Source organism: Amblyomma mixtum, chromosome 7 (assembly GCF_055824585.1).
Source record: "Amblyomma mixtum isolate Tamu chromosome 7, ASM5582458v1, whole genome shotgun sequence".
Classification (NCBI taxonomy): Eukaryota; Metazoa; Arthropoda; class Arachnida; order Ixodida; family Ixodidae; genus Amblyomma; species Amblyomma mixtum.
Window position 1 is genome coordinate 39842147 of NC_143018.1, and position 25143 is coordinate 39867289.

General features: G+C 45.6%; 1 protein-coding gene across 1 annotated transcript in view; it reads right to left on the bottom strand.

The window, feature by feature from the left end:
- Positions 1-453: 453 nt before the first annotated feature.
- Positions 454-25143, bottom strand: part of LOC149335753 (uncharacterized) — a 38454-nt gene continuing 13764 nt past the window's right edge. Inside the window, exons 2-8 of the mRNA XM_089554542.1 lie at positions 14129-14239; positions 11146-11352; positions 8332-8775; positions 7053-7352; positions 3222-3563; positions 2041-2382; positions 454-1343 (exon numbers count right to left, since the gene is read on the bottom strand). Of these exons, the coding sequence (XP_089410668.1) occupies positions 1129-1343; positions 2041-2382; positions 3222-3563; positions 7053-7352; positions 8332-8775; positions 11146-11352; positions 14129-14239 (1961 nt within the window). The 3' untranslated portion in view covers positions 454-1128. The remainder of the gene's footprint in view (positions 1344-2040; positions 2383-3221; positions 3564-7052; positions 7353-8331; positions 8776-11145; positions 11353-14128; positions 14240-25143) is intronic.

Sequence of the window (25143 nt, forward strand, 5' to 3'; positions counted from 1 at the left end):
GCAGAGAGGAATATGTGCCGTAATGGAGAGCACCTGAATAATTTGGGTGAACTGAGGGTATTTGCGTTCTCTGACAGCACTCAGCGCACGGGGGCATTTTGCGTGTTGCCTGTAAAGAAACACTGGCGCCGCGGCTGGGACTCAATCCGGTACTTCCAGGTCAGCACTCGAGTTCTTTAACTCCCCAGCCACTGCAGTAGGTACTAGCCGGTGGACATCTGAGCCGCGCGGTGAAGCAGTGAGGGAGTGAAAATATGCATAGCGTTCAGCTGCCGAGAATGATGACGCGGATCCGAATCACACCCATCGCCTTCACCCGGTGGCAACGTTCCAATGAAGATGAAATGCAGAAGCTTTCCGTGGGCAGTGTAATTTTTTTATACATTAAAGAACCGTAGATGATATAAATTAACTACAGCCCTTCCTTTCGATACCTCTTCTTTTTTTTTCTTTCATTCTCTTCATAGAATCTTTCTTAATGAATCAGCTGAAGTTACACACCGAGAGCGGGACGGTTCTGCGCTCCGGCATTCATTGTAAATAACTTATCAGTTCTTTTATTGCTTTCGTGTTCCTCCCGAATATGAGCCAAGCAAACACAGGTGCAACCCGCTGGTTTCCTCGCGAATAACTACTATATTAGCAAGAAGGAGTAGAGAAACCTGGATGGGCTAATCGGCACGGAGAACGAGAGAAAGGAAGAAGGGTCACGAATAACAATCTGTACGAAAATGAAACACACACTAAAAAACACCTGTACTTTTACAATCAGTCAATGGTGTACACAAGAAATAGGTTGCCTTCCGGTAGAAGAAGGTATTATCATGGAATGTATTTATTGCAATGTCTTGCGTTTGTTGTACATCAAGAGTGTCATGGTATGTGTTTGTTTTTCATGATTGGAATCATATAAATTGCCATTACAGAAACTGACTTTTCATATGCATTTCAAACACTACTGAACATTGCAGGCACATGAACGCGCAAGTAAAAAGCACATTTGTTCTCGCTATGGGTAGGTGAGGCACAAGGTAGCACTGTATGAGCACGGGAACCAGTTTGCCACAGCTTACGCAGGAAGAGGCAGGAAGGCGCTTGATAAGCGCGCGTACTGCTCTGCCCGAAGTATCAGCTCCACGGAGTGTCCGAGGCGATGTATGACTTGTGTTCGGCGTGCTTGCGGGCCGCCGCGGCACTGCGTTGCCGCGATTTTCTGCTGTGGCACTTAAACCATAACGCTGAGCCGACTGCAGCTAAGCCTAACGTGGCGGCTGACGCAACACAGATGAGGACCACGATCGTGTTCACCACAGGTTGCTTGGTGTTGTCAGGGTCTCCCTTTGCTGCAACGAAGTTCGAACACAGTAGTAAGAAGCATGATTGGCTGTACTATGAAATTAAAGACTGAGACAACAAAACCATTAAATAAATAAAAGGACGACTGCTGTTGCTTACAACAGGTCTTAAAATAACGTTCAAAGCGAGATCTTCGGAAGTGCTGCCCCGTAAGGGAGAAGCCGCAATGAAGGCACACGATGCAGGAATATGAAGTAGACAAGATATGTGCGCTCACAAGAAAGCCAAATAAGAGCGTTTTAGGATACATGAACCATTAGTTTCGGACATTGAGAAATATGTGGCGGAGGCTAGTGGCCACAGCGTACTCTATGGAACTTATTTAATATACGTAGGCGTTACAGTCGGCGACAAAGGCCTTCTGAGAGTACAATAAAGTGATGTACACATCAAAGGCCCAAATCATTACCTAATGCCTAATGATGATGATGAAAGGCCTAAATGATAATGAGTGTCAAACGTAGAACTGACCCCTTTTGAGAAACGTGTGCCACTACCATTAACGAATAGGTTTCGACACTGAATATTTTTATTTATGAGGCTTGGGCTTTAAGAGCTCGAAACAATACCCTACCAAGAACTACTGTTTATGCGCTGTACAAAATATTCATTGGGCTAAATGCAGGTTGGAGAACACCCACTGCTCTTTCTAAAACAAATGTAGCGTTCACCGAAAAAAAGTACCTGTGCGTTCCCGGAGCGTCTGGGCCGGCGCCCACGTCCTAGCGTAGGTTGCGAATACGGCCATCTCGTGTTCGAGCCTAGCAACCACCAGGTAGTCGTTGGCCGGTCTGAGGCCAGTTAGGAACACTGGATTTTCGTAGCCGTCGCCACCCGCGTCGGCCCAGAAGCTTCGCACAGAGCGATTGCCAGCTGTCGCGTCGTATAGTTGCACGTGAAGGCGAGGCAGCGGTGCTCCAAGGACGACCCTTCCGGCCTGTCCTCGACGGCGGGAAGCGCACGTCAGGGAGAAAGACGTGTCCGTGTAGTTGCCAACCGTGCAGTCGAGGCTGGAGAAGCGCTCATCTGCGATGTTGAAAACATGAAAAAGAAAGGAGGTGAGGTTGAGGGAGAATTTAAAACTATTATTCTCGATAGCTACGTCTGATAGCGCGCTCTATATATTAAATTGCCGCGATTGCAATACAATCACCTCCGTTAACCGGTTCGGGTATAGTAAAAATTTATACGCAAGCATCCTGCTAAAGCAGCGCTTAATTTTGACGCTGGATATCTGCAGCCAGTATTATATAAAACATAGTATAGAATCATTCCACGATCGCAGGTTTTTTTTTTTTATGCACGCTATTTCTGTGTGTGTAGCGGGCGGCAGAGTACGGAGTACTGAACTGAGGTTAGGAAAAGCGTAGTTTTATAGGTACCGCTTTCTGGGCCGACCATGATTCGGATGAAGGTGTTTCGGCGAGTCTCTACGTGAACTGTGGTTTCCCGGAGACAGTACGCCTATAATGCGGCTCACGTCTATATCCTATATTAATAATCATCATCAGGTTAGAAAAACTCCCGAAGGAAAAAGGCATCTCCTACTGATCTGCAATAAGCTCTGTTCCTTATCTTCTCTTCCCACCTCACTGTCCACCGTCTCCTGCTCTTAAATCAACACGATTATATTAAAAAGCATCTGTTATCAGCTGTACCCATTACACGCCCTGCCCAATTACAATTTCTCACTTGGTTTTAGCTTCAGTATTAACTAGCGTCTTGCTCCCTAACCTATTTTGCGATTTCCGTGTCCCCTACCTTTACCCTTAACGATTTCCTTTCCTTAGCTCTCTGCCTGCTCCTCCAATGGACTACATTGTATATATTTCTTTCCCATTAAACAAACGAGTTGAAGTCCTTACGTCTCAGCTGAAAGCGAAAGCGGCAGGGGTCTCGCTGCACGCCCATTGAGTTCCTCGCCCAGCAGAGCAGCGTTGTGTGGAAGAGGTACGTGTCCATCAAGACTTCCAGCCGGTCCGAATCCAGTTCCGAGGGCCGCTCTTGATCAGCATCCTCTCCGTCACCGTGATCGGCCAACGCAGCTCCCAGTCGCATGCGGGTCCTCTTTCCAGCGTTGTCTTCAGCGACCCAGAAGTAACGCAGACCTTCGCTGGGATCCGCTGTCACGTCGCAGGTCACGTTCAGAGGTCCACCGGGTGTCGCGGCCAAGACCTTGTCCCGTGTCGCTATGCATCGAGGGGAGTCTGCAAATAGCAGACTGTGTGAGCCCCAGTAATTCTAACACCACTGGGACATTCTTTTCAAGAGACCTTTATGGTGTGCTTAGAAAATTATAATTTGGTTTTAATTCGTTGATGCCAGCAAGGTCAAACAGGACCATGGCAAACGTGTTTCTTCGGTGCTCAAGCTTGGGTCAGAGGACGCTTTTTCTGAGCACCTCACCCAGAGAAGTTGACCACCAGGACAAGAGAAAGCTTGTACGCGTTGAAAAGCTGCTCGGAACGCGGCGGGCTTGTGAATGAAACCCCGCATCTATCGCATATGGGGCGGATGCCCAAGCCTCAAACCCATCGATGCAGTACACAATGACGATGTTTGTATCACATGAAAAATGTATAAGATTCCGTTGGCTTTGCTATTAATTTTTTATGGTTTGAATGCAATTTTCACATGATGCATATCATATCGTGTGGAGTCCGTATGTATTTCGACTTATCAGCATGCGTGTTCTGTTTATCCGAAAAGCATAGATATTATGGGAATCCTCATAGGGAACATTTCACCAGAGTTGTGTGATGTCAGTATGCAATGAAGGCCAGGAAACCATTCTGAATTATTGCTTCTTGCAAGAAATACCCTCTTGGGAATACACGCAAAATATTTACCCACTTTCTGCGGCCGCGCTTCGCGACATCAATTTTGCGCTGGCACTACATAGTAGATAATAGGATTGGTCATCCGTGTAGAGACCTTTCGAATATCTTTCAGCACCTGAAATTCGCTCCAGGTCTCACTGCTGCGCAATAAAAAGCCGGGCGTCTGTTCCGGTAGCATGATTACCGAATGCGGCTGCCCGAGCACTTATCCTCCGGGCACCTATTTCCGCGTCCTCCCCAGCCGATGAGCCTAGCCGACCGCTTCTGCGGTTTCGAGGAATTATCGACGATTGCAAAAACAGGCAGTGCCAGTTCCCTCCCACGACTAAAGGGCTGTCGAATGCAGACGAACGCATTTTGCGACAGCTACAGAAGAACACCTACTGGTGTTCCGCAATGGCTGCTCGCTATGACCCGGAAGTGAATGCTTTGCGCCCACACTGTGACGAGCTCTGTTTTCTGTCCCACATTTGCTGAGCCTGTCAACACAGTCCCCACTTCCCTCCACACTCCAAGCCCACTAAAGAGGCCTGGGAGACCTTCCTCCTCGAGTGGTCGAGTGCGACGGCGCAAGTTGCCCTCGCACGCTAAGCTCGCGAGGCGGCGGGATCCTGAGGCATCCCGGACAAGGGACGCGGACCAAGAAGATGCCGGCATTCACTGCCTGCGCCGGCTCATCCTCTATATTTGATTAATAAAGGTTTGCTCTCTCTCTGTACCGACGCCGACATGAAGACGTTGTACAGCTAGGCCGAAGCTTAGATAGCACTCTTCAGCACCGTTCTCGCTGCGTTTCCTGGAGAGGAGAGGAGGCCTAACGAGCCTTGCTATCTAAAGAATGTGATATAGATCGAACTGCATCAGACTGTGAAAGACCGTCAATTAGAAAAGACTGGCTCAAACTGCTTAAGGCAGATGCAGTATAGTTGGGTTTCTGGCCGACAAATTATTCCGGTGAACTCGGAGTATCTATTTGAGGGCCTTGGGTCCGGAGGAAAAGACAGTTGAATTACAGCTGTCTTAGACAGGGCGAACATCTGATCGCTCTGAAGAATCAGGTGCATCCTACAAATTACCTTGGGTAGGGAACAGAACCTAGCCAGAACATAAACCACATTACTATCAGTAATATGAAACCCATTAGTGGAGGTAGCAACTGGATGAACTTGTGAAAGGGCTTTAGTTGGAGTGGAAAAGATTGCCGCCCGAATGCATACGGTTCTAAGGGAAAAAAAAAAAAGAAAAATTGTCTTTAAGGGAAAGAAAGGCGTAGCAATTGCCTTACTTCTCCTTACCCGCGCCATAAAGGATGGAGGGAGTGAAAGGGGGAAAAGAGAAAGAGGTGGCGTAATAGGAGGCTCCTGAATAATTCGGTCCCCCTGGTGTTCTTTAGCGTGCGCTAATATCGCGCAGTATAGAGGCGTGTTTTCTGTTTTGCCCCTTTTAAAACGCCACCACTGTTGTTAGATGACTCTGTATGACTGAGTGACGCTCTATCGTTTCCTTCCCATTTCCTGTATTTTTTTCACCTTGCCGCTCTTTTAAGCTCTCCTGTATACCGTGCATGGTGCGTTGCTCCTATACACATGGACATGTGTGCAGAGTACGCTACGCGCTGCCACCTATGCACCGTGCGGACTTAAGGTATGGTTGGTTGGTTTTATGGGGTTTAACGTCCCAAAGCGACTAAGGCTATGAGAGACGCCGTAGTGGAGGGCTCCGGAAATTTCGACCACCTGGGGTTCTTTAACGTGCACTGACATCGCACAGTACACGGGCCTCGAATTTCTCCTCCAAAGAAATTCAACCGCCGCGGCCGGGATCGAACCCGCGTCTTTCGGGACAGCAGCCGAGCACCATAGCCACTGAGCCACCGCGGCGGCTGGACTTAAGGTATGGGCGGCATTGATTGCTATCGTCCAAGAGAGCATGGATATTCAGCCCTGTACCAGTGCGCGTTGCACTCTGGTCGCAAAAGTGTTGCCACGAAATAGAGGCGCAAAAGTGAAAGCATAATCAACGTGCAAGCTCTAGAATACATTTCGCCATTCAGAAGGTATATTGCACCAAAACAGGGGCACCTCGTGCGGTGCATGCCGGGTGATTCTGCTTGCCTTTACTGCTGCTATATATATATATATATATATATATATATATATATATATATATATATATATATATATATATATATATATATAAAGACTGATGGTCACGTGGATGCTCCGTTAACTAAATGTGTGTAGGGGTTGGCGGCAACATGACAACCTGATAATAATCGTGGTTATGCGGCTAATTAGCGGAAATTTCCTTATGAATTTTTGAACTGTTCTCTTCACACTGCGCGTTGCTATCGCGATCTTGAAAACTGTGTTGATTCTAAACTAAGGTTATCTACAGAGATTCCCCTAGTGGAAAAGATCATCAGCCATTCTTTAATCACTTCCATGATTTTCGTAGCCTGTGCTGAGATTCCGCACTCGCTGAGTGTCTTCTACCAGAATTAGGTTGAAAGAGAAGGGTATAGACTGATCGATATTTCAAGAATTTTTGCACTTTGGCAAGTTATGCAAACTGAATTAGTGTGTAATCAATACAGTCCTAAAAACTGCTATCATTAAAGGCAGCCTAAAGTTAATATATAAAATGCAATTAACACATTTCAGATAATCAACCGAATAACCGTGAGCGCTTTCCAGTCAGTGTCCGGCAAGCCCAACACACACTTAGCCAAGGAAGCATTCAAGTGATGTCAACAGTTAATTTTTTTGTATAGATATCAGGGACGAGTATTAGCCACCCGATATTATAAGCGTAGATGACGTGAGCCCACTGCCCTCGAAATTATTTCGCACTCACGTCTCACACGGAGCTCTAGCGGCGTGCTCTCCGTCGTCTCTTCGTCCGCGCTGGTGGCCCGACACGTGTAGCGGCCGGAGTGAGTAACGTTCACCCCTCGGATGACCAGGTAGCGCGAGGTTACGAGCGCCTCACCCGAGTCGCCCGTGAGTCCCTTCACCGGGTGTCCATCGCGGCGCCAGGAGACCTCGGTGATCTTGGAAGCGGCCAGTACCGAGCACTCCATGTACACGTCAGCTCCTTCGGCGATGTCGCTCGCGTTGAGACCCGCGCCAAGTCGCACGCTCACCTCCGTCTTGTCTGCACGGCATTGCGTCGTTTTGTTGCAGACGCTTAGCGTGATTTTTGTAGATTTGACCACTCAGGAGGTCCGTGAAAATTCCGGGCATCCGAGTCAGTTATGGAACTCATGGTATACGGCATATTAACAGCGGGCCACAATATTTAACAGGAATATGCGCCGCGGCGTCTAAGACGCGCTCGCATGTTTCTCATAACGTTAGTGGTGACTGTAAATGAAGTTAATGAAACAGAAAATGTGCATATATTCCGCAGAGAAAGACGTTACACAGGCAACCATGCACCATATGTTAAACTCCTCCTTCACATGAGGCGTATACGCAGCTCAAAGCTACGAATCCACTAATCCGTCTACGAGCACTTCCATTCTCTGTTCTTTTTAATGTATCCTCGTTTTTACTTAGATTTAAGCTCCATTTTGGGCGGAATATTTTCCTTGGTAATTAAACAATAGCTTCGGATGACAAGTGTTGCATGCTTCCTGAGGAGTACCCGAAGCGTTGTTTTTCACTACTAATAGCAGAGTGAGTGTTTACAAGTCCAGGGTATTTTCAGATAATTAGAAGCTCAATAAGGAAAGGTCGTAAACCCTATCAGCATTTAGTAACTTTGAGGCTGTTTGTTCAAAATACCCTTTCTTGAACGTTGCACTTAGGCGAGCGGTGCACAGAATACATGTCTTGGGCGTTATAAAAACGCTGTAGAATTACAGATTCAACATTACCAGGAGTTCGGAATAAACACTTCTAGTCCCCTTCGCTGCCGCTACGTACCGCATTTCTTTATACATTAAAAAGTAGCCCGTTGGTATAATCCGTGATATAACAAAGAATATAGCCGAGTGGCTGCAGAGGAGAATGTGATTGGCGCCTAGGCTTGGCGACACTGGCTAGGCGCTTTCCCGAATTCATGGTAATAACTGACATTCCTGGAGTGATAGCTTAAGCTCTTGCATCTGTGCCTTTAAGCTGTCACTCACGTGACGTGTCCATTTTGAGGAAGTGGCTCATCACCCCAAGGTTCTCAGGCAGGTTTCCGTTGGTAGCACGGCATTCCAACAGCCTCCCAGACTGCACTGTTGGAGGCACGAAGAGCATGCTGGTCGTCATGTTGCCCTGCGTCACGCTGCGGCTGAACGCCAGCTCCACGGGTCTCCCGTCGAGAAACCACGTGATGTTTGCAGCAGGTCGGCTTCCGCTGGCCTCGCACTCGAAGCTTCTCGATGCGGACGACAGTTCGGACGCATCGACCGAAGCCAAAGCCGCAGCCCCGTTTCGATCCTCAGCGCCTACCGCCAAGGGACCCGACTCAAACGGTGTAGTCCTTGTTGGTAGTGAGGGTAATGCCTCGGTGAATGCCACCGAATGAAATACATTCATCTTCTGCAGAGGCCAGCTCCATATAGTCACGGCTGTGGGTGCCACTGCGGGGGAAAGCCAGGGATCGCCGTCACCATTGTCATTGTTTGTGCAAAGATCATCAATCCTGTACTCAAGAGTTCGCGAAGCTAATTAGAGTGCTGGTGTTTCAGCGCGATGTCATAGCTTTGGCGAGCAGATTTGCATTCTTCATGGCTGGTAAAGTTTGCGATACCACGACCCTTTCACATATTAAAGTCATGCTTGTGTTTGGGAGACCTCAGTTTATTTTAATTCGGGTACCGCTACCTAGCTTGAAAGGTGCGAACAGAACTAAACGGAACATATTCCGGACTTTTAATCCGAATCACTTCTTGTCCGTTGTAAACCATGCTGGCAGTTATCACTTTATGAACCCAGAGTTCCTCTTTATTTGTTCATGTGCAGGCGGCGTGATTGCATGAAGAACAAAACGTGCTGCGTATGCTGAGCTGCCTCTCAGCATCTCGAGTTAATTTGTGGGACTTCAAGGCATTAAGCTGCTATGCTCCCACCAGGAAGAAAAACTGGATTTTATGCAAAACAGTTACGAGAGATAAAGGCGCAGTTTATGAAAGAGAAGCTTAGTGATCGCACGATTAGTGACATTTTGTTGTGCTGCTATGTATAAAGCGAAAAGTAGGAGCGTAATTGAAACTGAAAGGTGGGTGATGCAAGCGAGAGGCTCTTTCGAGGAGTCAATGGGAAATACCAGTTTTTTGGGAAGAGGCAATCAAGGACAAGGACAGTTTTCTAAACCTTTTTCCTTATTTGCAGCAAATGAAGGGGAAAAAGAGAAACTTTAAGGGAAGAGTAACGATATGAACTTTCTGAAGCGGCAAAAAAATTGACGAAGAAAAATATAAATTTCAAAACCTATTTATCGGCCGGTGACAATAGCGCTTTCCATTCACGCAGAGGTCACGTGCAAGAGAAAAGGAGATAACAAAAATATCTGTCAAATTTTCTGTTCATCTCCTTCGTATGCAGAGTAAATGAAGACTCATTGTGTCTTCCAATACTGCTTTGTCTCAAAAAGTGCCCCCTGTGCTCGCGTGCGAACAGTAATTATACAGTTGCAATTAATTGAAAAGTGCTGCTTTTTCTTAATCCGTTGTGACGAGAGTTAATTCCTGTGGCTTTCGCAATTCACTGAAGAGGACACACAAGGTGGATAATGAAGGCCAGGAAGACATCGCAATGTTGAGTGTGATAATAATTACATAGGTGACCTAGGCATAAGGGGAGGTAGAAAGCGCCGCCCTTCACAAGGTCGCATGAACGGCTGCAATTGCCATCCCGTCGCTTGTTCTTTTTATAGTTTTTTTTGTTTTCAAGAGTTTCAGGAAACGTTCTATTTACACTGTGCAACGGCTTGTGCTCTGTCATTTCTTGAAAATTTTACATTTTGAGCCTTTTAGCGTTTTTTGAGCCCTCCCCCCCCCCCCCCCCCCCCCTTTTTTTTTCCCCCATTTTTTCCCTGTTTCCACGTCGCTTGAAATTTCGAATCTATCTCCCCTGTTTCTATAATCTCTCTCTCCCCTGTTTTCTGCGCGTTAATGGAACTCTGCCTTTCTGCTGGCAGTTACCTGCACTTTACATTTCTATTTTCATTATGAGCGTTTGTATTCCCATTTCGAAACTCCTTATGAACAAACCTTCTTTCTGTCTGAGAGGTGAAGCTGAAGCGCTGAAAAACCCGCGCAAGTCAGGCCATACTTGGCTAGAGAAAAGAATAGCCGACGAGAAAAATAGCCTGTACGACAGCTGCGTCTTGCAGCACTCGAGATCGTAAGCGGTTTTAGTATTAGGGATGTAAATATGGCCCGCCGGTCAAGGAGAACGTCAGCAGTGACATGAGACAATCCTGAAAGCAAACCATAACACCGCACGCTGCCGCCATTTAGAATTCATAATTTTCTCGGCTTTTCTTTCTTTATGCTTTATTCATCAAAATAAGGCTCGATGCAGCTTTGCTATGGTTGTAGTAGCAAAGGCTGCTGTCGAAGCCGCAGCTATCTTCATGCTAAGCCATTTTATAAAAGGTCAGTCATTCTATGACTGAAATAGATGGAGCTTTATTAGACTGGCCGCTTCTTTGGTCACAGTAACAATGGTAGCAGAGGCACGACATCTCTTGAAGAGAACGCTGAGTTCACACTTATGAACAAATTCAGATTTACTTCTTCTCTCGTGAAGATATCTCCAGGAAGTTATGTCCTTAAGAAATACTTCGAACAAAAATAAACGAAAAAGATCTAACTCAACATTTTGTAGAATTTTGGACAATTTAGTAAAATGTGGCCTGGCACGTGTCTTGTGTTCCAACGCGCATGAGGTCATACATGTATCTAAGTACGCGTGCGGGAACGCACAGATTCTTTGGGCACTCTTACGAAACATGTCGACGAGCACCGTCACTGATGCAGGGAAGGAGACGTCGCTGGCTGCTGCGCAGGTCAGGTTCGAGTGGAGGTGGCCGCGACGCAGTGGTCCCAAAGTGACGAGGCTCTTCCAGCCGCCCCGGGATGTCGCCACTGTGCCGTGTGCCGTTCTGAGTTTCACGCCGTCGTGGTACCAGGTCAGCGTCAGGTCGTGGTCGCCTGTACGGACGTGGAGCGGGTATACTCAACATTAAGACTCCGGAAGTAGTGCGGCACAGCTCAGAAGACACGAGAATTTACGGAAGTGTTGCGTCATTGCTGGCACGGACAGAGGGACGTGGAAAGTCGGTATGTAGCGTAAAAAGAATATTTACATTTTGATCTTCTAGTATCGTTGCGAACAAACACCATAATGAATATGAACCACAGTTTACTCGCAGTAACAGATTACAGCTACGACCTACTCCTCACCACAATTACCATGCCATTTGATGCTCTTCCCTGTGGTGGACAACCTTGGCAACGGGCTCTGCAATGGACGCTGCAGCCTTTGTTTGGAGCCACGCCGTGACAGTGTCCTGAAGTTGCTTGTCAGAGGTGAAGCGCCACCATTGCAACCAAAATCTCTCGTGTAATTCGAGAGAGAACGCAGCCCGGTAGCCGAAGATTGTGAAGGTGCAGACCAGAATCAACCTGGAAGGAACTACCAACCTCGGAACCTGACACCAATTACCGGAAATTCTGGAATTATTCGAATGCTGGCATACCGAAAGAGCTCAAAAATTGTCAGCCGCACAAGGGGCAGGCAGCCTGTCCCCTCTGTATGCGTAGGAACTTCAGTCCGCAATAGCCCAAGTCGACCCCCTTCGCACCCCCCCCCCCCCCCACTTCCCAACCATGCACCTCAAGGTGCAAGCCAACAGACTCCTGTCACCCCTGCAGAAGGAGCCGAGGGGGCTCCGAAACGTTGGGATTTCAATGGAAAAGCTTTAATTGCAGTTGTCTCCCAGTTTACTATGAGTTACTGCTCTTTTCACGATCCGTTCGGGAACAAGCTTTCTTTTCCTAGAGGACTGCTGCTCAGTGGTGGGATTTAGTTAATATTCCCAATGCAGCAAAGACCTGATTAGGTGCCAGGTACTGTCTCGAACAAGCACAACCGATGCCGGCCCTCAAATATAGCAGACTACGCTAGAGCTCAAACGAACGCAGACAGAGGAAGACGCAGACAACGCAAGCGCTCACTTCGAACTAATCATTTATTGACACAAATGCATGATATATACACCTTCCTTCATGACATGATGCGACTGAAAATGCTGACATCAGGTATCCGCACTTAGAAACATTGATTCTTTGAACATCAGTGAAATCGATCGTCAGTGAAATCGAGTGCACCATTGCGCTGTCATGTGATGCAGCTGCTTTTATAATCAAACGAATTATTTCCCTTACATGCCGGCTTTTATGCATAGCTAGTATACTGCACGCTTAGAACGAAGGTTTACAACACCATTCGTTATTCACCGGACGTGTTTACTGAAAGGTTCCGTTCCTGTAATTGCCGACCTTCCCACTGTGCTCTATTAATCTTTGATGTAGACACCGGTGGATTTGACCGATGTAACCGCATTCGCTAGAGAAGACAGTGCCTAAATGAAAGATTAATTGAGAACAGGAGAAAGGTTGGCAATAAGAGGAACGGGAACTTTTCCGTGTGTTGTCATGGCTACGAAAGCATTGCAAACATTCGTTGAACGAGTACAGGATACTAGCTATACATAGGAGCCAGGCTGTAAGGCAGATGATAGATGCATGTTTGATTAGAAAAACGGCTGCATGGTTTGTAAGAGCACTATCGATTTTACTGATGCTCAAAGAATCAGTGTTTCTAAGTGCGGCGTTCCAAGTGAGCGCTTGTGTTGTCTGCGTCTTTATCTGCCTTTGATCGTGTTCGCTCGTACGTGGTCTCCAATACAACACCAGCTCGCCAATCAGTCTATGGTTTTCAGCCTAAAATACCAGCCCAAAAGGAATTCGATGCCTGAACTGTCATTATAAGGTATCATGCACGAGAACAGTGGATTAGGGCAATCATGGCTTGCGAACGGGGTGTAACAAATAAACGCCTCACCGGTTCGTTGCAAACAATATGCGCCTCGCAGGTTCGAGGTAAACAATCCTCGTCGGGATCTGATACGGACGGAAATTGTCGGCGCCACTATATTCTGGCGGTGGGCGAATATAGAAGGCGAAAACGCGATGCCGGGCTGGCGGCGACAGAAGTGCCCTCTTTAAATTTTTTTAAAAATATTATTCTCGTGCGCTAGGACCGATATCACGGATTCCACAGAAAGGTCCTTTGTGGCATGAACCTTGTTTTACCGCGATAGTGAAATGCGCCACACAAGAGGGGCCATGTGTTAATAATAGGTGTTAGCATTAAGGACTAAACCACCAATTGCAAAGGCTATATGGTATGGTATGGTATGGTATGGTATGGTATGGTATGGTATGGTATGGTATGGTATGGTATGGTATGGTATGGTATGGTATGGTATGGTATGGTATGGTATGGTATGGTATGGTAACGTTCCGTGGCCGCCACATAGAATGTGACGCCGCATTGCAGGAGGGCCCTGATAATTTTTCTCGGGCAGAGTGTATGTAGTTTTTATTTCCTGCCCCACGAGATTGAAATTTGTTCCCGATGGATCTTTTAATGCGGAAAACTGTTCCTCGCAAAGAAATTTAGAATATCGTAGAAGCATATTTTGAGGTGGCGAAAGTGCTGTTGAATGAGCATACTGTATTACATTGTGTATACAGAGTGAGATTCTGCGGCTCCGCGGCCTATACAACTACAGGAGCGTTTAGAGGGATACGCGTGGTCTTTATAGAGGCGTCGCAGTAAGTCAAGAAAGAAATGCGAGGAAACTGAGCCATGATAAATTGACAATACACTTTCAGACCCGGTTTCACTCGGATAACTTACATGTCTCTACTTCGCAGATCAGCCTTACGGTGTCTCCTTCAGCAAAAGGGCCAGCCGCATTCTGCAGTGTCGCACCGTCGGCGTTCTTGATGAGAGGAGGGCAAGCCGGCGCTGTTGATGAATGAAAGGCAGAGGAACGCATGCATGTTGCGGCAAAAACTAGGACACGGTGAAACAAACGCTCCCCCGTAAAAGTCACAACGGCAGTGTTTTAAATGGAATCATTTTGTTTGTGTTCGCCGAGTTCTTTTCCTCCCATGCTTGTAAAAATATGTCGTTTTCATTATCTTTTGCAACGATTCAGACACGTGCAGTTGATTTATGCATACTGCGAAGATTAACTGCGCAGAGAATCGTATGAGATTGAAACACGGTTACAAGAACGTTTGCCAAGAACTGCGAGCTTTTATTTGTAGGTCCTTAATATTGACCCCAACTACGACCGACGTAGGGCAGACCACACAGTCGCAGGTGTTATTTAGAATGTATACGTGCCTATCCTCCAGCTTGAAAAGAACCCCATTGGGCCCGAAGTAAAACGAATCACTTTCTTCTTGCAGATCTCCAATCGAATGAGCATGGTATCACCGTGATGGCCTAGTTGTTTTAGCGTCCGTAGCTTATGCAATGGCCGAAAGCAAACGTGTTCAGAGAAACAAAATGCTTAGTACATAGCCACAGTAAGAGCGCGACGTAACAAACTTCCTCTGTATTAAACAAAATCTACTTTAAGTGTATCACGGTTCAGGCATATGCGTGATTTCATTTGGAAAGTTAGGGAATTCTGGAAACAAAGTCCACTTGTGCGGCTGCATGCGAAGTTTACATGGGGTGCAGAAAAGCATCAAGCATGCCTCTTTAGTGCTGGAATGTAGGGCGGCAATTCTGTGAACTTCGGCATTACTAGCAATTTATTTAAAGAAGCCAAGAATTTGTAAATAAAACGAACGTTCAATGACAACATTTCTTCTGATTCGAGGCCTGGGCCGCTAGACAGCGTATGGTTTGGTTTGCTTTCTGGGTTTTAACGTCTGAAAGCAACTCAGTCTATGAGGGACGCCGTAGTAAAGGACTCTTGAAGTTTCGACCACCTGTGGTTCTTTAACGTGCACTGACATCACACAGTAGACACGTACAAGGGCTAAAAAACACGGACAGAGAAGAGACTTGGACAACACGAGCGCTCCACGGGCCTCCAGAATTTCGCCTCTATCGACATTCGACCGCCGCGCCCGGGATCGAACCCGCTTCTTTCGGGTCAGCAGCCGAGCGCCATAACCAATGAGCCACCGCGGCGGTTTTGGCGTAATTAATTAGGCAACAGCCGCTCTCTGCACAACTTTCGACGTTCTGAGTGGCTTGCAAAGAGCGAAGTAACCACGTCCGCCTGCGTTACGTTAGGTTAGATTCCGACGCGTTCTTCCTAAATGCTGTTCCTTTAGAGATAGCAAACAAGCATCCACACACATGGAGGCATTGTAAACAGAGCGTCGAATTTTGGATTGTAGCTTTTGAAAAGAAAATCATCAAATACGTCTCGGATTCAAAACACGCAGAATGTGCATTTTCTTCTGCATTCCCAGAGGCGTCACTAACGATGCTCCAAACCTGCAGGTCAGCTTCTATCTGATGGCGATTCGGCTTTGGCTGATCTCGATGCGAATATCTTTCGCTCCAGTATCATTTTCTCCTGGAAGGCATGGTTGCACTACAAAAACATTGCCTTCTTTAGCGTCTCCTCGATGCTAGGATATTTAATGGACTGCTAGAGACGTGATCAGATGCTAACTGACGCATCTCGCATGGACTGCGAGTGGCTGGTTCCCGTTCCGCATCGATTGATATTTGCACATATGAGTTCCTGATCGCCTCATGGTGTTCGTTATTCGGGGCGCATGCTGGTTTTAATTATGCAGATGGCCAGGAGGGAGCGCGGGCGATGATTAGCTCTGCTTAGATAAGCCTGAGAAAAGAAAACAGCGTACTGAAAAAAAGACAAAGCTTTCTATACTCTTTGCGGACCATGACATCAGGAACATTTTTTTGAAACAAGCTGTCAGCTGTTGAAATAAAATGACCTAGTAAGCTTCATTAACTCATGCTACAAAACACCAAAAGGAGAGTCGTCTTAATTATCTTCTTACTAACCCGTCTTGTTCTTAACTTTAAGCTTTTAAAACAAGACATTGCATTCTTCGACAGTAGAAAGAAGTGTCCGAGCTCGTGCTTTTCGTCGGCGTCTTTGAATGTGTACTCGCATACTATTTATGTCATCGCTCCTGATAGAGAACCACTTGTCTCCGGTAACACAACCTGTGTCTTACTTTTAAGCCTTTTCATTGCCTGCCTTTCATTTCAATTAATCGAAGTTTCAAGCTCACACGAGGTCACACCTACCCTAGACAAGCCTGCCTCCAAGCATTGTATGTTTCTCCTCCAAGCTGTAATCTCTCTTTCTCCTATTTACTCTGGGCAGGGACAGACTTTTTTGGTGCTGTGTGCGTGCGTGCGTGTGCGTGCGTGTGCGTTTTGCTGCTGCGCATTCTACAACACGCAACTAAATTTAGCGCCTCTAAGAGGAAATATCTAATTTTCCAGTTTTTTTTGTGCAAAATTTATATATAATCTGCAACATCCGACCGACAGAGAGGAATCTCCCTTTTGATTTATTCTCTTTCAACACATTGCAGCGTGGCAACCCTATTTTTTTCAGCTTATTAAGAAGTGATTCTCATTTACGTGAGTAAATTAGAGCGGCAGGAATATATGTGGACAGCGAAAGGCGGTGGTATTGATGTTTCCGCACAGCAGGCGGTTTTTTGTCGCACAGGTGCTCGACATTAGACTAACGCGTGTGTGTATAGTAATGCACACAGCTGATACTCAAGCAGAAATACAATGCGTCATTCTCATTTATTTTCAGTCTCAAACTTAGAACGCAGTACTGGCTCAAGTAGGAAGCATTTTAAAAGATACAGCCTTCAGAGGTTACGTTCGTAGCTGCGAGTATTCAAGTACAGGAAGCCGAACTATGTTGTTCTCCGCTGAAAACTCCGCATCACACAACTTTCCTTTCCTGATGTTCCCCGCTTTCTGATAAATAGCTGCTAGGGTACATCAAGTGCGAGCGGCTTTCAGCCCAAACCCGGTGGCGTTTCGCCTGCCTTTCCGCAGCTGCAACCCCAGCAGCCATAAATTCTCGTTTGACAGTTCCGATTAGGACCTTGCAGCCACTGGCAGCTGAAGAACACGCCAGTAAAGCGTTGCAGCAGTGCGAAAGTTTGGCTTCATGTTAATAAATCACGCTGGCTTTACCGGTGTATTTTTCGCTGGTAATACTTACGGATAGTAAAAAACCATCCCACACCTTGTCGTCAACAATGCCTAGTCATTCATAAAACGCTCTCAAGTATGATGAACTTCGCAAGAATAAACGTGCACAGGCCTTCAGTCTGGTATACAAGCAGCTGCATGGTTTCAGTTAAGGTGACTCTATATAGAGCGGGCGCTTGAAGCTTGCGAAAAGTGCGCGGGTAATATTTTGCGGCACATTATTTATCTTCCGGCTGTCATGTTCGCGTGCCTAAAGAAATCGACAACGGCAATTAGTGCTTGTTGGCTGCATAAGCTGCATTTGTCATAGAAAATGCCTGACTTTCCTCGGCAGCACAGAGAGTCTCTGGGCCGAGTAGCACGGAAAACAAAAGAGACAGCGTGATGCGGAGGTGGTCCACGAAGGGGCGCGCTAGCTTTCTCTGATCGCGGTGTTTACGTGAGCTAGGTTTTTACTTAATAGCAAATGACAGAATCCAACTTTTCCTTAGAAAGGCATCTTTCCTGCTTGCTTTCACTCAAGCTTGCAACAACAAAAGAATGTTATAGCTAATAACTTCCCACGGTGTCCTTTCGGTCATTACTCCTTTGTTTTCACACAGCCTTCAGTACACAAAACCTATCGTGAGAGTCTGCGCCGGTTAAGAAAAAATTAATGAGAGGTCTGTCTGACTTCTCGGTGGGCACCTAAACCGCGCCGTAAGGGAAGGTGGGAGTGAAAGAAGAGAGAGAAATGATGGAAGGTGGGAAGGAACGAAGAAAGAGAGGAAACACCTGCGCATGTTCTTTCAAATAGCTTAGGAACATGCTGATAAAAAAATGCGTCATCTAGTTTTTATTACCACGCACTTAGCATCTATCAGCCAATCATTATGGAAAGGTATAGGTTCCTTTTTTTCACGTATTTTCCTATGGATCTATAAACTCTTCATCGTCTTCTTATGTTCTACCCGGCCGCGGTGGTTCAAGTTCAAGATGACTATTACGGTCGACGTAGAGGCCCCTCCGCTCCCTCAGCCAGGCCCTAGGGTCCCTCCAATGGAAAGGGAGCCCCGTGGGGGGACGTCTTTCTCAAAGCGTATCGTGCCAGACGGATTGCTCGAGCTTGCTGCTCCGCGGCAGCCCCGTTTGGGTGGAGGAAAAACGAAGAAGGCGCCCGTGTGCTGTGCGTTGTCAGTGCACGTTAAAGAAACCTCAGGGGTTCGAAATCATTCCGGAGCAATCCACCACGGCACCTCTTTTTCTTCTTTTCTTTCAGTCCCATCTTCCTCCCTTCCCTCACGGTGTGGTCGAGGTGTCCATTTAGAAGTGAGACATTTACTGCGTAGTGCCGCTCACACGTTCTGACTGAAGAACAGTCAGAAACAGGACGTCCCATTTGGTAGTTGGCAACAACATAATATTCCCGAGTGGTACTTTATCACCACCATCATCATCACCAAAGCCATCACAAGCACCATTAAGTGAGGTTAACTGCGAGAGAAATATTGCTCTCGATTCTTTTCAGCGCTCTTTTTTTTTTGTCTTAGCCCCGGCCTGCCTACTCAACAAATTTCTCAGCTCGTCTGGGTAAGACTTGATTATGTTTCGATTTGCTTCGGAATATACGGTATCCTATGGTATCTTTCCCTAACACTTTGTCACTGTAAATAGGGACGTTCGTTTTTCGGTTTTATGTTATGCGGAGTTTCGGGGCAAAAATATAGCGGAATTTTTAAAACTGAATTCCAGATACTCATCGTGTTGTCATACAAGAAGTTCTGTATTTCTCTTCTTTTGTCGGGTCACATTTTGTAGCAGATTGTGAGTGACTATATTGGCCTGTTTTTGCCGTACTTAAAATGCTCCCTTTTTGCGGAGTATTTTGCAAGCAGTATGGCAATGGCATGTAGCAGATCAAACCTATACCAACATCCGGTATTTGGTTTTCTTGCCATTTATATTTACATGCATAAATTATGATCTGATGCACAGCATTTCTGTGCCTCTGAAGTGCCTGCCTGCTTTTCTTTGTACACACCTAAAACATTATTTCAAAAACTAGCGTTGCTTTCAAATGTCGAAGACGCTTGCAAGATGACGTTAAAGTGAGGAGTGCTTGGTACATTGATGCCCGAAAGACAACCGGTCAGTACCAGTGTTTTGGCTTCTCACTTGAATTCCGCTGAAAGTATGAAACAACAAATAAAGCGCATTAAAGGCAGTTTAAATTGATGACATACACAGAAATCCTGGGCAAAAGTATTTTTCGACGGGAAAGAGTTTATGAACGCAAATTTTTTATGCGTTGGAAGATTTGAGTATAAAAATCGATATCCGCAGATCGTTCCTAGGAAGACTTGCATTGTTCTGCTGCTAGCTTTTTGCTACCGTCAAAAACGTTTCCTATTGTTTTTCTATGGCAGCCTTAAATACTGTATGCGAGCGATTGAAAAACTTCGAAAGAAAGGTTTTGCTGCTCATCGAAAGAATGGACCATTACGTTCAACATTTCCATAACGCTACCGTACAATATTACAGCGTTTAAAATTTTTGTCAAAAAAGCTTGAGCTGGTTTACTAAAAACGTCCCCTTAGATTAAGCATGAGAAACGCAGATTTTTCTGCGTAGTGCGCAGGGAAGCTAATTTCTTTAAAAGGTTTTTCTGTGGATAAAAATGGGGTTTAGCGCGGCTTTTGAAAAATCTGTTCACTATAAAAGAGTCGAGTAAAATCTTGGTTTTAGCCGAAACCGAAGGGTGCTATGAATATTCCGCCTCTCCTTCTTTATATGATTCGCGCTGCTGCTTTTTAGCATTTTTGTATTTCGTTTCTTTTCAGCCTTTGCTGCTGACTTAACTCGAGTCTTATTAATACAGCTAGCCAGTGCCCCGGGTAACCGGTGCAATAGGAAGCTTGGCGTATCTAGTTTAAGAGCAAGATTTTAAAGACAGTTCCCAGTAGTGATGGGAACAAGATTAATGCCGCTGTGTTGTGTGCTGTCGTGCTATTAGAAAATTAAAGTCGCGAGTTTGTCAGTCATGATCAGATGCCCTCTACCGTACGAATCAATGCCTGTGTTGGTCCCCTATGCCAAACGCTGCCATTATCGACGCCATAACTATAATTCAGAATAGATTTATGGGAATGGCACCGTTCATGTAACCGAAAAGCTAACTAAATGATAACTCCATCGAAACTTAGAGCCCCTTCTATGCCTTTCCTTTCATTTGTTCCCCCTTCATTCTTTGAGCCTCTGAAAGCGGCCGCCTCATAAACTCAATGACGCACTTGTATAAATGCTTGAGCTAATTTTGTTCCCAGATCCTCCAGCTCCGTACGAAGTGATTAACGAAATCGATCTCAAGCACGTCTGAGCAACGGTCCCATCGGAGTGTCGAGCGAGAAGCCAGGCCCGCTTGATGCCCTTCTGGATGCTGGTTCAACGGAGCTATGGATGTTCGATACAGAGACTTTCCTCTTAGTTTAGGTTTCTTTTGGGACCTATACTGCTTCGTCTCTCTGCATTACGTTGCGGAGTGCAGCATGTTTTGTGTGCCAAGTCTTGTTAATTTAGAATACGACTCTGAGAAATGGTGTCAGTTTTCATGCTTGTCTAGTTTCTGAACTCATGTTTGATTTCCTTGAAGAGCTACTTGAGCAAACGAGAATGTAAATTTCATTTCTTAAATCGATGCCAGCCTCGGATTTCCGCCTCGAGTTATGCGCGGGTGTCCTTTTGCTGTCTTCTTGAAAATGCTTATTTTCTTCCGATGTTGGAGGTAGGAATCGATTTAATGAGCTAAAGTACACTTGCCAAGGTGCTTCTGCGCACGAATGGGTGCTGCTTATGAGCGCGCGTTTTTTGTGTTTATGTTTTTGTATATGTGTATGTATGCGTGTGCGTCACTTCAACAACACCGTGCAGCGTTGTGGAAGGCACGCTGGGCGTCAGCTATTCTCAGCGGTAGACAAGATGCCTCCTTTTGCATTTGCGGACAGTTCGACACAGTCTGGAGTTGCTCGGCTTGACAATCGCGACGATCTCTTAAGCGCAAAACACTTATCCTAGTTAGGCCCTGATCAGCTGGTGCTAATCCTAGTCTCGACAGCACTGCTAAGGTTAAGTGGTAGAGACTTTATAAAGCGTGAGAGGCTGGTAGGATAGCACATTCGCGACGAAGCTTTTTTTTTTTAAAGGTCGATGAATGTTCTAATTTGGTAAAACGAGTAAACGTAGAGAACGTCGCTATTCCAGCGAATACGTAATTTACCGTATACACTGCGTTAATAGAGAGCTGTACTTTGCATCTAAAGGCACACCTTCGCGAAGAAATTACTTTTCCGTATCAAAGTTCTTCTCGAGAGCTACCGATTACTGTGCCCCATTTGACTATATCGCCGAGGTATTAGTTTTCTTGTTTTTGTTCTGTGCATTCCGAGTAATTAGATAGAGACCATTGCTAAAATGCTTTCTCAACGAGAAAATAATCTAGTGACGTGTACAATTTTAAGGAAAGATCTATTAAGACAGCTCGTTAGATCAGTAAAAATCAGGTATAATGATACTTAACCTCGTTTCATAAAGCTACGTGAGTCCAAGACATGTTCGCATTTTCATCTTTCTGTTGACAAAAATACACGAAAAAGTAGCAAGGTTTTTTTCTTCTCCAAAGCGGGCGCAACTCAAACTTTCAAGTCGGTTACCACAGATTGCTGGTAACCCTGCCCTTAAATCTAACCCACTCGATCCTTAAAGCAATTGACGTGCAGTTTACTAATGACTGTAAAACAAGCGTCGTAGCCGTTACTATTCGTGCGATAAGTGTCATTATGCAATTCACAACATATCTGTAGACATGCCTATAAACAGTACATGGTAAACTTCGTAAAGGACGCCTTCGAAATGCGGGAGCAACGGCACTCTCATGACTATCCAAAGCCGTAAACAAGTGTATAGGTGCATTTATGTGGCATAGGAACCCACTGCCATTATTATTTCGTGCTAGTAGCATAATAACTAATGCATAGCGCCTGTTGTTATTTGCAAAGCCTTCGTGCAACTTTCACCCGCTGTTTCTAAATATAGATGGCATCCTTGTCAATTAGAAGAGGCCGCTCTCAACCAGAGTTTAAACTGAAAAAAAACGACATCTGGGGGGTCGCATTTTGTGAATATTTTTTTCCCATTCCATTCTTCCGGTGCATATCGCTACCAGCTGTCGACGGTGGCTTCAGGCCTCGTAGTGAGAAAGCAACGTCGTACGCCGATTGTGTAGTCAAAGGTGGAATTGGCGAAAGATAAAAAAGCAAAACAATGTAACAGGAAATGAATAGTCGCGAAATGCGGGCTTGATACCTTCAATAGCTGAACAAAAGGGCCGGCACTTCGCACGCAATTCCTTCTGAAGCACCAGCATAACCTATCCCGTCAGGTGCGTCACGGAGCTCTAATTACGTCCGGAGCTCGAAATTACTTCGTCATTCGGGAGTAATATACGCGTGACGGCTGATGTGGAACTTCGTGTTGCTCTCAGTTCTACTCCAGATAGCTGAAGATAAGTAGGAAGAGCCTTGCTAACAAGAAAACCGCTGATGTAAGCTTCGCGAAAGCCCGTGGCAAAGTAGGAGCTGGATGCCCAGAAACCATCGCGTGCCATTCACGGTGGATAACTCTTCGTGCTGACAGAAGCACCCAAAGTTCCGAGGGCCGACTTCGACGCGGTAACTCTACCCGTTGGCTCATCTGTGTGCTAGGACATGATTGATCCGATGGTCGAAGGAGCGATATTGGCTGGTATTAGTAACAGTACCCATCCCTCATCACCTGGCTCTCTCCACCCGTCCACCTTCTATCATCACAAGCACTTATTGCGGGCGCTGAAGCAATGTGGCCTTGAAGGGTGACGAGAGATTCAAGTGGCGAACACTTAATTTTTGCAAAGACCGTAAACAGCCAGATGCAGAAAACCAGACGTTTTTGTTATTTTTGATGGCAAATGAACATTATCAGAACGACAGCGTGTGTAGTCCGTGATGTTTAAAACTTTACTGAAGAAATTTGTCTTGCTGGTCACTTCATTTTAAGAAAGAAAAAATAGCAGAAGGTTGACCGGGCTGGAAAACATACCTGAAAGCAATAAATAAAGATAAAGAGCATACATTTGTAATGAGCTCCGATTCTTCAAAAGTGGTGAACCAAATAGCCTCAACAGCATGACTGGGAGTTTTTCTGGACTGCATTCTTTGTATTAAAATTTATTGAAGCGAGCACCTTAGAATAAGGACTCCCGTTGAGAACAAGCTAAAGTCTAAATTGGAGGTCACGGTTTGCGACTTGTGTTTAATCTGGTATCGGGTAAACCAACACCGTCGCAGTTTCATTCGAGACCATCTGACATGCCACAGCTTTCTTAACAGTTGATTTGCTGCCAGGGTTCTGCAATATTGATCAATGCGAAAATTGCTCTACAGTCGGAAAAAATGTTCTCCTTGATATGCTTTCGAGCAAAAAATTTTCCTATAAATGTATTGCTTTTATAATGCAATCAAAGCATAAAATGATGCCGAGCGAACCTTTTGTTCAAATGCAAATGTAAACATAACATCCAAAAGAGGCCAATAAAATCAGAAGAATATGGAGGCAACTGGTGGGATCGAAATATTCCGCCGAAATTCGACGAATGCCACAAGAATAATGAAAACCACTAAACCTTTTCTACGCTCTGTTCATTCACAGAGTTGTGATGAGAGAAATCGCATAACGGTAAAATTTGTAATTCTTAATCTGGCCTCCGTGTATGCCCTGTCTTAAAGACATAAATTTACTCAATGTGACTCTAGCCGAAATGTCTGCATAAATGATGCGACATGCGGGGTCGATTGGAGCATTCATTTTATGAAGAGACAGAAGTTTCCAGGGCCAGCTATTTAACCCAAAGATACTTTTAATCTTCGAGCCGTTCAATGCGAACGCTATCGAGACCAACTCGAGACATACGACCGCAAGCACGCGAAAGGAAAAGAGCTGGCACCTGCAGACTACCTACCAAGACAAGAGACAAGCAAGAGGAAGTTATGGAAAGGCCAATGCTGGGAGGTCTGTCTCTGTCTGCCAAATGCGATTTTTTTTTTCAGTGCATTCGCCTTCACTCAGTCCAAACGTCATGCCGGCAATCAGCATGTTCGCTGTGACCTAGATTAAAAAAGGATATTCTTCGTGGCAGTGAAGCAAACAGCGCTAGATGTTATAAAATGAAACAGTTGACACAATTATCAAGACAGTTGTCACTAGGCACATGAAAGAACAAACCCTTTCAAAGTGACGCAGGAAAGGGCAGCACATCACCGGGAACCAAGAGGAAGGAGAGTGCCATAACGTACATGTGCCTGAAGAAAAATAAAAAGAAGAGAAGCAGGAGAATCGAAAAACATATTAGTAACTTATTTATTTCCATAATTAATTGAGGCGCCAGCAGGTAAAAGTCACGAAAAAGGAAAAATTCAATAAAAAGGAAAACTAAAATATCGCACTATTTATCTTTGAAGTAAGGAGTCACGAATGTTCGCGCAGAGTTCGCGCAGAAGTTGTTTGTAAATCAATGTCTAATGTATGAAATGAATTTAAATGTGGTGGCAGTGTGTATGCTATGTTTTGCGCAGAATAACTTGCCAGGGCAATGAACTGTGTTCTAGAGAAAAACC